General features: G+C 32.4%; 1 protein-coding gene across 2 annotated transcripts; it reads left to right on the top strand.

Moving 5' to 3' along the window:
* The first annotated feature begins 12750 nt into the window (after positions 1 to 12750).
* Positions 12751 to 15495, top strand: LOC107912921 (60S ribosomal protein L18a-like protein). Of its 2 annotated transcripts, XM_041085383.1 has the most exons (5): positions 12793 to 13210; positions 14056 to 14131; positions 14608 to 14611; positions 14790 to 14941; positions 15181 to 15495. In XM_041085383.1, the coding sequence occupies exons 1-4, from the start codon at positions 12997 to 12999 to the stop codon at positions 14898 to 14900; spliced, it is 405 nt and encodes a 134-aa protein (XP_040941317.1). In that variant the 5' UTR covers positions 12793 to 12996; the 3' UTR covers positions 14901 to 14941; positions 15181 to 15495. The 2 variants fall into 2 exon arrangements, with proteins under 2 accessions (XP_016696797.1, XP_040941317.1); XM_016841308.2 differs by lacking the exon at positions 14608 to 14611 and having other exon boundaries at positions 12751 to 13210; positions 14827 to 14941.
* The last annotated feature ends 317 nt before the right edge of the window (positions 15496 to 15812 follow it).

Below are 15812 nucleotides of genomic sequence, written 5' to 3'. Positions count from 1 at the left end.
TCTGGTTGTGTGTCCCCTACATCTTAAAAGTTGAGAAACAGAATGCTCAAAATCATCCACACAGCCTAGCACACGAGCGTGTGGCTTAGCCGTGTGACCCCTACACCTAATTAATGCAAGTCAGTATGCTCATATGGCCTAGCACACGGGTGTGCAGCTTGGCTGTGTGATCTAAGTTAGACAGTTACACGGGTATGGATATGGGCTGGGACACGACCGTGTGTCCCTATTTAGAATACCCACACGGTCTGAGACACCGGCGTGTCTCTTGATCATGTGAGACACATGGCCTAGCCACACGGGCGTGTGTCCCCTGCACTTTGGAAAAATTTGAAAATTTTGCGAAAAATTCTTTGACTGCTCAGATTAGTCTCAACTTATTTCTAATGCGTATTTTGAGCCTCGAGGGCTCACATAAGGAACAATATGATTGATTTTAATTGATTTCTGATATGAATGAGAAATGATATGAAATGTTTGTACTTGGTCTGTAAACTCTGGTAATGTTCTATAACTCCGTTCCATTGACGGTTATTGGTTAGGGGTGTTACATTTATTGGTATCAGAGCTACGGTTTAGTTAATTCTCATACTAACATAGCATATACGAGCTTAGCTATACATGCCATTATATAACCCATGATAGTGTGGTATCTCCTAATCATTTTAAAATATGTTTTTCATATAGTAATGTCATCCAATCGAGTTGAATCTGAAGAAGCTGAGAGTAATGCTCAAGCTTCAGTACAAAGAGCAGTCCCAAGTAGTAGAAGGCCCGTATCTGAGAGCCGAGGAGGAGAGGCTAAAGAAGCCTTCTCCCAAATGATGAACGAATGGTTTACAGAATTTGTAAGAACAAATCCGGCTGTAGAACAACTTCCACCCCTCCTGTTTCTCAACCGGTTCTTGAAATGCCAAAAGGTACAAAACTCATTAGAACTGGTAAGCCTCTTGTAGATAAAATTCGTAAACATGGGGTAAAAGAATTCAGAGCTACCACTGAAGACGATCTAGAAAGGGCTGAATTATGGCTAGAAAACACTATCAGGATTCTAGATGAATTATCTTGTACACAGGCCGAATGTCTAAAATGTGCTGTATCCCTGTTAAAAGATTAAGCTTATAAATGGTGAAATACGCTGATTTCTATTGTACCAAAAGAGAAAGTACAGATTAGTAACTTTTTTGTGCACGAACATTGTCAAGGTAAGTTCGTGTAACTAAATTGTGTATTTAAATGTTTTAAATTGAATATTGTAGTGTGTGGAATGTATAATTGCCATGTATAAGTATTGAACACATATCCAAATATATCCGACAAGTGTTAAGTCCCATTTGAATAAATAAAATTCGATGGATACAGGGTTCCCTTATTGGTTGTGGTCTTGCATGTGTTGCGGACACACCACAGCTCGAAGAGCGTCCCGTTATTAGCTCTTATGAGCTTCCCGTTATATGGTTCTTGTGAGCTTCCCGTTAATAGTTCTTTGGAGCATCCTAATTTTGTTGTGATCCTATATGTGTTGTGGATACATGGGAGCTCTTATGAGCGTCCCGATAAATGGCTCTTCGTAATCTTCTCAATTAAAGGCTCTTTGTGAGCTTTCCGATATTAGCTCGCTTGAACCTTCCCGATATTGGCTCGCTTGAACCTTCTCGATATTGGCTCGCTTGAACCTTCTCGACATTGGCTCGTATGAGCTTCCTATTAATGGATCTCCGGAGTTTCTCGTTACATGGCTCACATGAGCTTCCCGCTATATGGCTCGAAAGAGCTTCTCGATTATATACTTGTATGAGCATTTTCGAATATGAATTGATGGATTATAGATTTGGCATTTCGTGTGTACTACCCGAGTATCCATCGATATTTTTAATGATTCAACGGACAAAATTCATATATGAGAAAATAAATGATTTCAAAGTGAAATGTTACATGTGTATTCACAAAATACATGGAAACTTGACATTGATGAGCTCATACATTATTAATTGATGGGAATCATATAGGTTCATTATTAATTGATTTATGTTAGTATAATTGATAAGATATACATGTATGTAAATTTGGTCAATTAGGTGAAATTGAATACTTGAAAATATGAGGTGATATAATATGTATTAAACTTGTTTTTGGCTTAATTGGAATGATCGGTATTGCCTTGTGAATGTGTTAAAATGTTGGTGTAGGTGGAACATAAATTGGGTGAGAAAAGTGGTCTTGTAAATGGCCTATTCTCGTCCACACAGGTAGAGACACGAGCGTGTGTCTTAGCCGTATGTGACACATGGCCTAGCACATGGGAGTGTGATTTGGCCGTGTGGCCCCTGCATCTTAAAAATTGAGAAACAAAATGCTCAAAACTATCCACATGGCCTAGCACACGGGTGTGTGGCTTGGCCGTGTGACCTCTGCACCTAATTAATGCAAGTTAGTATGCTCACATGGCCTAGCACACGGGCGTGTGGCTTGGCCGTGTGACCCAAGTCAAAGAGTTACACGGGTATGGACACGGGTTGGAACACATTTGTGTGTCCCTATTTAGAATACCCACACGGCCTGGCCAGACGGGCTTGTGTCCCCTGCACTCTGGAAAAATTTTAAAATTTCGCGAAAAATTATCTGAGTGCTCAGATTAGTCCCGACTTATTTCTAATGCGTATTTTGAGCCTTAAGGGCTCACAAAAGGGATAATATGATTGATTTTAATTGATTTATGATATGAATGAGAAATTATATTAAATGTTTGTACTTGATCTATAAACTCCGGTAATACTTTGTAACCATGTTTCGGCGACGAATATGGGTTAGGGGTGTTACAACTTTAGCCATTTCTATGAATTCTTCCCTCTCATCCAATCACATTAAGGTTGATAGCCCCTCACTACAAATAAAAAAAGGTATGGGCTTAATGGATCCCCTTGCCTTAATCCTCTAGTAGCAAGGAATTTTTGACCATTTTTCTTATTAACCACAATTGAATAAGTGACTGTTTTTAAACAATGGATTATGGATTCCACCTATGAACTAGCAAAACCCATTTTTAAAAACATTTCCTTTAGAAAAAGGCCATTCAACACGACTGTAGGCCTTACTCATATCCATTTTCAATGCCAAACTCTTTTTTTCGCCTCTTCTTTTTTGCTTAAATGCATGCAAAATTTCATATGCAATGAGGATATTATCAGATATTAATCTGCTCGGAACAAAGGCTTTTTAAGACTCATCAATACAATGTTCTAAAACTTTTTGAAAATGATTCACCACAGTTTTAGAGATGACTTTATAAAGAACTGTGCAAAGGCTTATTGGTCTAAAATTGGACAGATTTGTAGGCCGAACAATTTTTGGTATAAGAACAATATTTTTAACATTGCTTGGTTCCAAAGACATACCTTCATTCAATATGCTTAGGTAGAAATTCCTCACGTCCCTTCTAACAATATGCCAAATTTGCTTAAAAAAATCACCGAAAAACCATCATTACCAGCTGCTTTAGTCGAATCCATTTCTTTTAATGCTTTAAACACCTCATCAGTTGAATATTTTGCTGTAAGCCTTTGGTTCATCTATTCTGTTATGCAATGCTCCACCCCTGATAAAATATGCCTCATGTAACACCCCCTAACCCTTTTCTGACATCGGAATAGGATTACGGAGTATCACCAGTCACTACAGTTTATAACACGAATCAAATAAAATTAAACATTGTATAATTTAGTAATATATCTTATTAACCCCTTTTATGTACATCTAGGCCCATGGAATATGTTAAGAACAAATCGGAATCCAATCAGAAGCTTATAAATTTTTTTGTAAGATTTTCAAGATTTCTTTTAATGAACAGTACCACATGCCCGTGTGTCTCTATGACACGCCTGTGTTATCACCTCGTGTCACTCACACGGCTAGGACACGCCCGTGTCCTCTACTCGTGTACTTCTCTATTTGTTTCTCATGAACAAACTAGTTTCACACGGCCAGGCACATGCCCGTGTACTATGGCCGTGTGCTTCACACGGTTGAGACACATGCCCATGTCTCTACCCATGTGGCCTTACCTGAGCATTCTGTTTGCCAAATTTTAAATGCAGGGGACACACGGTCAACTCACATGCCCGTGTAATGGCCGTGTGTCTCACACGGTCTGATCACACGCCTGTGTACCAGGTCGTGTGGACTCAAAATGAACCTTATAGTCTAAGTTTACCAACCCTGCAAACTTCAATAACAAGGAATTTAAAATTCAATCTTTCAACCAATCCAAAGTATGATTAAATACATCCATTTCATATTAAAATCATCATTATTATGATCTAACTCGAGTGTATTAGTAAGTATTTAACATAGAAACACCAGACAGTATACTTTGGTATCATTCAAAATCAATTTAAATTAAACTATGAAAAGACCATATTTTAAGACTTAAGTCTACATATAAAGGTTAACCAATGTCATCATTTATATTATTAACATTCACATTCCAAAAATGACTTCCAAAAGACAATCTAGGTACATGCCATTTCTCAAAATAAAATGCATCACCAAGTATTTGAGTTCGGGCTTGACTTGGATGCTGAGTTGTTAGTCGCTTTCGTACCTAATCTGCGCACGAAAACAAACCGTACACTGAGTATGCACTCAGTGGTATTTCTATAAGCCAACACTTAAATCAATATTAACACAAAATGCATTTAACCTATTAACTTCAATCTAATATCACTACTTATATTCAAAGTTCTATCTCAATGAAGCATTTAATTCAATAATATATCAATCAATAATAGTAGATTTTTAGTACAATAGCACAGTTATTCAGTTGTCAGTATAGTAATTTTACCCCTATTAACATAATTCGGACTTTGGCGGATACACGGATCCAACCAACACACCAGTACGGCACATTGTGCCTCATCGGCTTTGCCGAAGTAAACAGTAATAGTACAGTACATAGTACCTCATCGGATTAAACCGAAGTATCAGAAACAATACGACACACGAAGTGCCTCATTGACACAAAGGTGAAGTAATAGTACGACACTATTAGTGCCTCATCGACCCATGGTCGAAGTATCCTAGTACACTTCTAATCCTATGGCATGCTAATTATATCCAACCTAGCCTGACACTGTTAAGAGGGTATTCATTTCACTTAAATTTTTAGATAACTGTCAATATACATTTCAGTTTAGATATTCACAACTCAATCAATTCAATACAATAATAACAATACTTACCTCTATACTACTTACCATTTATATATATTGAATGCAAAAATAATTATTAAGTTTGGTTTATAAAAATACAAATCGTAAATTTTTCGGATTAATCCCTGTCAACTTTCTCTTTTCCTTTCTTTGTCGATGTCTCTGGTACTATGTTAGCTACAAAAATTAAACAATTTATACTATTAATACAATAGCAATTCACAATAAATAATTAAATTTCTATTCAATTCAAACCTCAATTTTTAATTTAATCCTAATTAACACTTTTACTTTTATCAATCAATTCATACTTCATTTCTATTCAATTTCCTATCATATTCTCTTTAAACATTAAATATTCATGGTAAAACCCTAATCTCAAGTTTCTTTTAATTTAGTCCCTCAAATATAAAACTTATAGCTTCTTTTACAATTTAATCTTTTAATCAATTCTAACTTGAAATTTATTCAATTAAATCCCTAATTCAACAATTTGTTCAACATAACCCGTGTCTAAAAACCATATAACTTTCAAAATTTCCACTTACATCAAGTAATATTTGTCTTTAGGACTCCAAAAACATCAAAATTATAAAGAAAGGAATTTAATTGACTTACCAAATTAAGCTTGAAGCTTCAAAACCCTAAATTTCCCTTTTCTTTTTCTTTTCTTCTTTCTTTCTCTCTTTTTCATTTCTTTCTCTATTCTTATTCTTTTGTTTTATTTTATTTATTTTATGTTTTATTATATTATATTATTATATTAATATATTATTATATTATATACTTAAGTATTAAGTATAAATATATGTATATCATACATACACATGGAATAATATTTTCCATTCACTTGACACTGTTCCCTTTTATGGGCTATTTGCTAATTTAGTCCCTTCAATTTTCTTTAGTCTATAATTAAACTTTTATATTATATTCAATCTAGTCTTTATACTAAATTAATCTTAATTTAAGCTAATTCACTTAACTAAAATCTAATTAATCAATCAACTAGCTTTGTAAATATTTCTAATAAATATTTTCGAACTCGATTTTCTAAAATAGTAAGCTGGAAATACGATTTTCGATACCCGTAAATTTCAGGTCATTACACCCCCATATCTCTTACTCCTTTTGTGGTGAATAGATCCAAAAAATATTCCCTGGCAATTTTTTCCATTTAGTCCTTATCGTTCGTGATCACTCCAGATGAATTCGATAAACCCCTAATTCGAGTCATGTGTCTCTTTTGGGAAGCAAATTTGTGAAAGAACGTTGTATTCATATCCCCCAATTTTAACCAATTTGCTCAGGCCCTCTATTCCCAATAAGCTTACTGTTTTTCCATCTTCCAGTTTAATTGTAGTTTAACATCCATAATTTCTGCCATTGTCTCATCGTCCTTTTCTCCTTTTATAAGCAATCTCCAATCTATTCTTCAGCTTTTTTGATACATCACCCTACCTTTTTCTCAATTTTCTTTCCCATTCTACAAGGGCATTCCTTAGGACCTACAGCTTTAGCAAAATATCACCCGATGTGGTTTTCCAAACTTGGCGAATTACTTCTTAACAAGATTCTTCTAATACTCACCAAACTTTAAATTTGAAATTTCATTGTCTTCCCCAAGTCGCATCCTTCTTCGTATGAATTAATAACGGACAATGATCATTAAAAGAATAAGGAAGATGATCAATTGAAAAATTAGGCAAAAGATTTATCCATTCTTGATTAACCAATCAATTGTCCAACCTTTCTCGAAAATTAGTCTTCGGTAATTTTCCCCTTTCCCAAATAAACTAGGGTCTCGAAAAGCCTCCATCAACCAAATTGCATTTCTCGAGTACCTGTCTAAAATTTTCCATAGGCCTTTCATCCCTTAGGATAGCTCTTTTTTTTTCATGTGAGAACAAAATCTCATTAAAATCATCGGAAATGATCTAGGGTAGGTCACAATTTCTTTTCAAACTTAGAATTAAATCCAAACTTCCCTCTCTATGTCTTATATCTGGAGCTCCATAAAAACCTGTAAGTCTCCACATCGAGCTATCATTACCTTGGTTGATAACGACATCAATATGATTTTTAGAGAAACTCTGAATGCTAACTATATCATTGTCATTCCACACAAGGCTAAGTCCTCCTTGAGAACCTTCTGCCAGAAACTCTATACCATTATAAAGCCATATTTTCTACATACCTTCTCCATATGCCTAGTATCTAGTTTCGTCTCCATAAAGAAAACAATTTGAGGATTAATAGACTTCAACATGAAACAAAATTTTCGTAATGCCTGCGTACTCCCCAGTCCACAGACATTCCAAGATGGAATTTTTATTGCGCCCAATCAACTTGCCTATTGGCAGCTGCCGATCCTAGATGAGCATGAACATTATTTTGCTAAACAATAATTCCTAATGAATCAGATAAGTCAGAAGCATTAGGAATCAGTTCGTATATTTTGGGCCTTTTCTTCCATTCGACATTTACTATTGGGTTCTCTTCAATATCATGCTCCATATTAAGTCGGTCCATTCCACTAGATGATCCAATCAGATTCAAATCAGGAGTTATTTGAGATCCTCCCACATTAAAACCAAAAATTGGGTTAATATGATTTCGTAGATTACTCCCCCAATCATCCCTTAAATTGCGCCCTGATCCAGGCATTTTCAGATTTGTTTCCAAAAACGCATCATCTCCTTCCTCCCTTAGCCAAACGCTAGTTTCTATGTTGGCTTTCCTCGTTTGTGCTTTCAAGGAAATACTCCTCCCAAACTCCAAATTCTCTTCTCTTCGATCTAATCTCACTAGGCAGAACTTATCATTATGGCCTAGACAACCACATAAGAAACAAAAAATAGTAAGCCTTTCATATCGAAGATTCACATAAGTAAATTTCAATGACAGAAGAACAATTTTCTTTCTCCTCTTCAACGGTTTTCTGACATCTTCCTCAACATGAATACGGAGATAAGTTTTCAATCCCCTATTTATCTATTTCGCATCATATTCCATAAAACTCCTTATAAAGTTCCCTAATTGCTTGGCCACCACCTCTAAGAAGAAACATCGGGGTAATTCATGCACTTATACCCAAAAAGTCATCAAAACTAATGGTACCTGCGTTGGATCTTCCCCATTTTCCAATCGGTGGAGAATTAAAAGGTGATTGTTAAACGTCCAAGGGGTCCCTTTCATAACCCGATCTATGTCCATCTCATGGAAAAATCTGAACAAATATTTTCTTGTCCCCATATCCGATATTTGAACACCCTTTAGAGGATGCCACAAACTCGCCATTTTGTTTTTCATCACCGAAAAATGAAAAACACTCGCAGTAAAAAAAACCCTTACTAAACAATACTCGTATGCCGATCTTTGTAATCCCAGATCTATCGGCAGAAGCAAACCTTCCTCTTCCCCATCCTCAAGATTGAGACCCTCAATTTCCTTTTCCATAGTGAACGATAATCCAAAATTCTCACACAGAAAGATTTACAAAAGAAACTTGAAAACTCAATGACAAAAACCAAAGAACAGGCCTGTGCTACTGGGAGCAAACAAGACCCGTGCTACAGATAGCAGACACGTTATTACCAATTTTTATATTAGTTTCATTGTGAATTTTTATTTGAAGAAAAAATGTTAAGTTTGTGAACGGTAGAAAATAATGGTTTTTTTTTTCTCTTTTAACAATCTTATTATAAGATCTGATTATATTTGTTGTTTTTTAACATAATGTCTAAAACTATCTATAGCTCCTTCCCAACTCATAAGTAGGAAGATAATACATTTCAGCATACTCAAACCCAGATCTTCTTATATTGGCAACAATATACTTAAAAATTAAAATAAAACGATATACTTAAAAACTAAAATATGCATTAAACTTTTTTTTTAAAATGATAAACATTAACTTTTAAATTAATTTAAATTTTCAATTTAATACTCTAAATTATTGTCATAAATTCAATTTAAATTTCAGCCGATTTAATTTACCTAATAATTTTTATTATTGATATTCGCCTCCGCATTTATCACACTACCATTCAAATCACATTGTGAAATCTATATTATATGTATTCGAGTCTTTACCAAAAGTGTTGATGGACCAGACCGGGCCGAAATCTGATTTTATGAAATTTTCAAGTCTGGTTTTTTTTATATTAAGATTTATATATTTTGATAATTAAAAATTTTAAAATATTTTATTTACATTCGGATTGCTTCGTGAATAAAAATCATTTGTTCAAGTTCGACCCAAGTCAGGTCAGGTTAGGCAAGCCACTTTTACCCTAAGTTTGATTAAAGAAATCGAGAAAATTGAAAAACCGATTCAAATCGATGTATTCAGTTTAATTTTGGGCTAGTGTTATCACCTAAACCGTATAATTTAATTTGGGTTTAATTTTTCCACGTAAAACCTGTTTTATCCAAATCAACTTGAATGAAAAAAAAACTATGTTTAAAGGAATAGTCTTAATAAGATAATAAATTGATCATTTCAATATTTATATGAACTAATTCATTTAACCTTATTATTATTATTATTATAAACAACAACTAGATAGGATCATACAAAAATATAAAATTATGGAAATATTTTATAAAAAAAATAGTTATAAAAGTGCTGTTTTATAGTAAAGTTAGTGAATTATTTCTTAAATATAATAATTATAAGCATAAGCATAATTCAAATTTTAAGAAAATAGTTTATCAAACCTTATAATATTTTATTTATAAAATAAGTAAATTTTTACAATTATATATGTTTGATAGTTATGAATTTAATCAATTATATGACATATTATAATCACTTAGTTATAACTAATTAAAAAAAATAAAATAGAAAAACATTAGATATACTGATAATTTATGTATTAGCTTACCTTTTAACAACTTTGAATGATTTATCAACTTATTAGCTTAATTTAAAATGATTTTTTAAACATTAATCTCATTATAGTTTCTTATCATATATGCTCTTTTTGATACAATGTTTAAAACTACCCATAGCCCCTCCACAACCTTTGAATAGGAGGATAATGTGCTTCAGCGCATTCAAACTCACGTTCTCTTGCATTGGCAACAATGTTGATACCAATCGAACTAAAACTCAATTGACAACTTGGTTTTTTAAATGGTCTTATTGATAATTATGATACACATGAATCTAGAGTATATATTATAATTGTTGTGAAATAAAAAATGCAATATTAGATTTATTGGACCCAAAATAAGGTGATATTGTTTTTTTTTGCAAAGCTCAAATTTGGTAAAAATTGTCGAACCAAACCGAATTGGACCACAAGTATCGATTTTGAATATTTCAGTTTTTTCTAATATGATTTTAGTTACAAAAGTGAAAAACCGAATGGAGCGGTTCAATTAAATTTTTGTCCAAAAATCGAATTGAGTCGAATACACACGACCAATAACAACTCTAGTCTTAACTAAGTTGACCTTTCATAGAGTAACAAATATTATTATCATTGTGTTTTTATCTTTTTATATTTTATATAAAATCTACAAAAATCAATTTAAACCAACTACTTAGAATCATTGAACAGGTTAAAAATTGTTAAAATCAAATTCTTTTTATATTAATTAAATTATAAATGTAATAATCAAATTGGTCCATTAAATATGGGTTTCTCGTTTTTCTTGTCATCGCATCATTTTTGTTGTTGTCATTTTCAGTTGATTTATCGTTATAATGTTTAAAATTCACGTCACTTTATCTATAAATAGGATTGTAATTCGTTTTAGTGCTTCCGATTCATGTTTTTTTAATTAACAATAATATCATACTAATCGACCTAAGACACAATCGACAAATTTGATTATTCAATTGATGCTTTTTATCATGTTACTTAAGTGAAGTAGACTTTAGTACCAGTTTTGCTAACGACATAATATAATATTTTGCTAAGCTATTGATATTTTATAATAATTGTTTAGAGATTGAAACAATTTTAAGAGTTAATCACTTTTTACGAATTATTATAATTATGATTTATATTTTTTAACATTATATATACTTTTATTAATAAATAATTTATAATAAAAATAAGAATTATCACAATTTTAAGAAAATTGAGATAAAAAAATTGAAGTAAATTTATTAAATGAACAAATTCTAAAAGAAAGAAAATTTAGTAAAACTACTTATAAGTATTTTTATATTCTGTTAATTAAATAATATATTAAAAATCATTTTACATTCATGATTTAACCAAGGGGTGTAAATGAGACACGGGTGATTTTAAACTATTCGAGTTCAACTTGAAAAAAATAGAAATTTGATTTGATAATTATCGAGCTGAGCTCGAGCCATTGATCGAGACGAATTTAAACTTAGTAGTACTTGACTCGAATGGTTTACGGGCTTTATTGAGCTTTCATATTTTTATACTATTACATTAAGTTAATGCTTTTAATATATATTATTAACCTTAAGTTTACTTATTTAGTCAAGCTTGAGTACAAAAATTGGTAAACGAGCTTAATTGAGCTCAAACCCAATTATATCTTGAGTTGAACTTGAACTTAAAAATAAATATTCGATCAAACTCAAACCAAATATCATGCTCTGAATTTAGCTCAAATTTCACAGTATTGGGGCTCGATTACACTCTACTTGCTAATAGTATAAATTAGGCTTAAGGGTGTAAAAAACCCTCAAACTTTTTCAAAAAAAGTAATTAGGCCCCTTTTTTTCCCACTCAATTGGGTACTTTAAATGTCAAAATGTATCAAAAAAGCCCTTTGATTGTTACCTTGAACAGTTAACCGTTAAGTTAATCGCTCCTAATTTTTTTTAGTTAAAGCCACCGCGTGTCGTAACCACTGCGAGACATGTGACAAAAAATGATGAAAAATAAAAATCAATAAAAGTTATAAAATTTATTAAATTTCAATAAAAAATATTTAAATGTAGAAAAATTTATAAAATTTTATAACGTTGTAAGAAAATTATAAAAGATGTAAAGAATTATAAAATTTGTAAAAGAATTATAAAAATTATCGTATCAAAAGAAGTATTTTATAATTTTTCTATAACTTTTATTGATTTTTATTTTTTTATTATTTTTCACCACTTATCATATTGTGTTGCGACACATGATGATTTTAACTAAAAAATAATTGGGAATCATTAGCTTTAATGATCAACAATTAAAGTTAAATAGTTAAAAGGTCTTTTTTATGTATTTTATTAATTTTTTTATGATTTTAATAAAATTTTATATTCTTTTATGACTTTTATAATTTTTTAATATTTTTTTATTAAAACTTAATAATTTTTATTGATTTTTATTTTTATAAATTTTTTGTCCATGTGATATATGGTGGTTTTAATTGAAAAAAATTAAGAATAATTAACTTTAAAGATCAAAAGATCTTTTTGATATATTTTAACAATTCAAGTACCTAATTGAATGAAAAAAATATTTAATTATATTTTTAAAAAAATTTGAGAGTATTTTTAATATATTTTTAAAATTGAAGTATTTAATCGAATGAAAAAGAAAACCAAAGACCTAATTATTTTATTCACAAAAGATTGAAAACTTAACCGCTTTCAGTTTCACACGTAAATATTTTAAAAGATAAAAAAGCCTAATTATTTTAGTCAAATTCACAGGACAAACCGTTAGCTAGGCCTAGGCAGCTTCCTCAATCTGATCCCACCATTCATTCAAAACACCAAAAATCTTACTATCAAAGTAATCAATTTTCTTTTTCTAGTTGATCCAGATCCCAGTCAAAACTCTCACGAAGAAGAAACATGAGTGGTGACGAGAAAAACCCGGCTGTAGTTGTAGATCACCAGCATCATCAATATGGGACTTTCCAAGGAGTATCCAACTACCCTCCTCCACCTCCTCCTCAGCACCATGGCCCGGCTATTGGGTTTCCTCAGCCTGTTCCGCCGCCTGGCCTCCATGAGCCCTCTGCTCCTCCTCCTCAGTATTACCCCCAAGGTTATCAAACCGTTCCAGGTAGGCTTTGTCTACAACTAAGAAGAAAATAACTTTGTTCTTGTGATCAGTCAATCAAAGAAAGGATTTTGAGATTTGGTTTTTTGTTGGTTGGAATGATTAACATGTTTCTTAAGATGAAAGATCCATTTTTTTTATGGTTTAGAAGAAAGGTGTGTTTATATATTAGGTGTTTTTATAATTATAGCAGAGAAAGAAAAGAAATAACTGCATAGATATATAAGCAGCTCCTTTTTATTTTGTATTTGATGCAATAGAAAGACTTTCTGATTCTTTAGGATGAGTGAATTTTGTAAAATGTTGACTTTACGGATTCGGGTTTTTGATGGATTGAAAGAAAAAGAGGGTTTTGTAGGGGTGGGAAAGATCCAAGTTTTGCTATAATATCTGAGATATTTGCTATAAGTTTCATAGTAGCTTAAGAAGAAGGGAAGTAGATTTCAGAGAAAGATGAGAGATAAAAGCGTATAAACAATATACAAGTCATTATTGATCTGCAAACAACCTTGAACTTGAAGGAAACATGTAATAAAACCTCTCAGGAACTTATGAAAAGCTCTAGATTTGACTGTTCTGAATATTATTGCAAGAACAATAGTTCATTTCTAATCATGCATAACTTGCTTTTGGCCTTCTATCAAATGTGATTCATGGATATCTATCATAAGATTAGTGATTTTGTAATTCAAGTTGGTCTGTCTGAGTTCCTTTTCTTGTATATAATTGTGTTGAGAGCAAATTTCAAGAAATGAAATGTTTCTTCCTTGTGTTCAACAAATTCTGCATTAAGTTAATGAAAATTTATCTTCTTGATATGCTTTCACCTTGATACCTTTGATGTCTAGGTTATGCTGTTGCTGAAGGAAGACCTGTAAGAGAGCGTCGTCTACCATGCTGTGGCATTGGTTTTGGATGGTTCTTGTAAGTCATATATAGCTATTGTTTTTAAAATTTTTTGAACTATAATTTTAAACAAAATAACAACTTAATGAATATATCGTTACACTGTCAATTTAAACAAATTATTTTCCTCTAAATCCAATTGTTGTGGGTTAATAAAAAACTCGACGAAGATAACAAAAGACAGAGACGAAACGTATAGGTTGGACAAATGGGAAATTAATATGTCTACTATTTGACTGGAGATCTCCTGTCACATTGGAAGACAATTTTGTAAAATGCTGTGATAATAGCTATGACTTAGAGCATCGCATTTCGTGGGACTATGAAAAACTCTTTTAATAAGGAGATTGGTACAGTGGATGCTTCTTGTTAATTACAAGAAAAAGAAAAACAGGGTATGTTTATGACATGGGAATGCTGAAACTTTTCCAAGTTTTTTGATATATTTGGTGCACCAAAATCCTGTATCTGTGTTAAGGAAAATGAAGCTTGAGAGGAATAAATGTTATGACAGGTGCTATACACCCCAAATTTCAATTGACACTTCAATATGTACCCAAAGCCTGAATCTGGTGCACAATCCATGTGACATGTATTTTTATACAAATCAGCATTATATTTATTATTGTATTGGTTATTGTTTTCTGAACTCCTAGCTACTATTGAAGTAGTTTATGATTCTCTATCTATAAGAGGAGTATACTTCTTTGAAGGTTTATCATTGGTTTCTTCCTTGGGGCCATCCCCTGGTACATTGGATTGTTTGTTCTACTTTGTGCAAGGATAGACTACCGAGAGAAGCCGGGATATATTGCTTGCACAATTGCTGTGAGTATCTTTTCTGTCAGTCTTTCTCAATTTTGTGAAGGTCATACTGCATTGACATGACTATAACCTGTCATTTATATAATTTTATGGATACTATGTTTAGATTCTACGTAAATATATTATCCTTTCCTGTTTTTGTGTCTTCTATGCTATTGTTTTTGAGTGTTCTCTGTTGCCTCCTCTCTTTCTCAAGTGAGGTTCTTGAAAACCCATTTAATGAGAGACTGCTGCTTGTGCAGGCTGTTCTTGCTACAATTGCTATTATCCTTGGTGTAACGAAGGGAATCGATGATTGACAAGCTCTTCCGAGTGGTATATACGTGGGAAAATAATGTATATTTCCTTGTAAGCTATCTTTATGTCGAATTGGTTTAAGAATCAGTGTGAGCATTAGTGATGTTTGTTTTATCATTGCTCCAATAGCGATGGAGATTGTTAAATTAAACTTCTACATAGATTTATTATTAAGCCGATAGAAAGTGCATATGTTAAGTTGTATGGTACACAGGGTTTGCAATGTTCATATGGAACAGGGAAAACATGGTTCAATTGGATATTGTTTGCATAAGTAGGTTTATATGCTGTTTGAATGTTAATTGCTGTTGAATTTTGTGGCATCTAATTAGTGAAGTTGTTGAGTCTAACAATTAGAGTTACTTTCCCATTACATGCGATGTTCTTGAAGAAGGTATTTGCCAAAACTATAGGGGCTTGGTCGGGTTTGAATCAAATCAGGCTATTTAGTTCTTTTAGTCAACTCTGAACAGACATAAACTTCTATTAAAAGAGGCTGTTGAAAAAGGTGGGAAGTGGGAAAGCATTTAGGCATTTGGGCAAATTGTAGGGATGAATTGGTGGTAGGCTGCCAAAC

This window comes from Gossypium hirsutum, chromosome A13 (assembly GCF_007990345.1).
Source record: "Gossypium hirsutum isolate 1008001.06 chromosome A13, Gossypium_hirsutum_v2.1, whole genome shotgun sequence".
NCBI lineage: Eukaryota > Viridiplantae > Streptophyta > Magnoliopsida > Malvales > Malvaceae > Gossypium > Gossypium hirsutum.
Note: the sequence above shows the minus strand (reverse complement) of the source record. Positions and strands in the feature narration are given on the sequence as shown.

Bases quoted from the DNA above. Each gene is read 5' to 3' on its own strand.
- LOC107912921 (XM_016841308.2), top strand. From the start codon at position 12,997: ATGAGTGGTGACGAGAAAAACCCGGCTGTAGTTGTAGATCACCAGCAT. The intron at 14,132-14,826 runs GTAAGTCATATA...ACTTCTTTGAAG, and splicing joins ATTGGTTTTGGATGGTTCTT to GTTTATCATTGGTTTCTTCC. The intron at 14,942-15,180 runs GTGAGTATCTTT...CTGCTTGTGCAG, and splicing joins ATATTGCTTGCACAATTGCT to GCTGTTCTTGCTACAATTGC.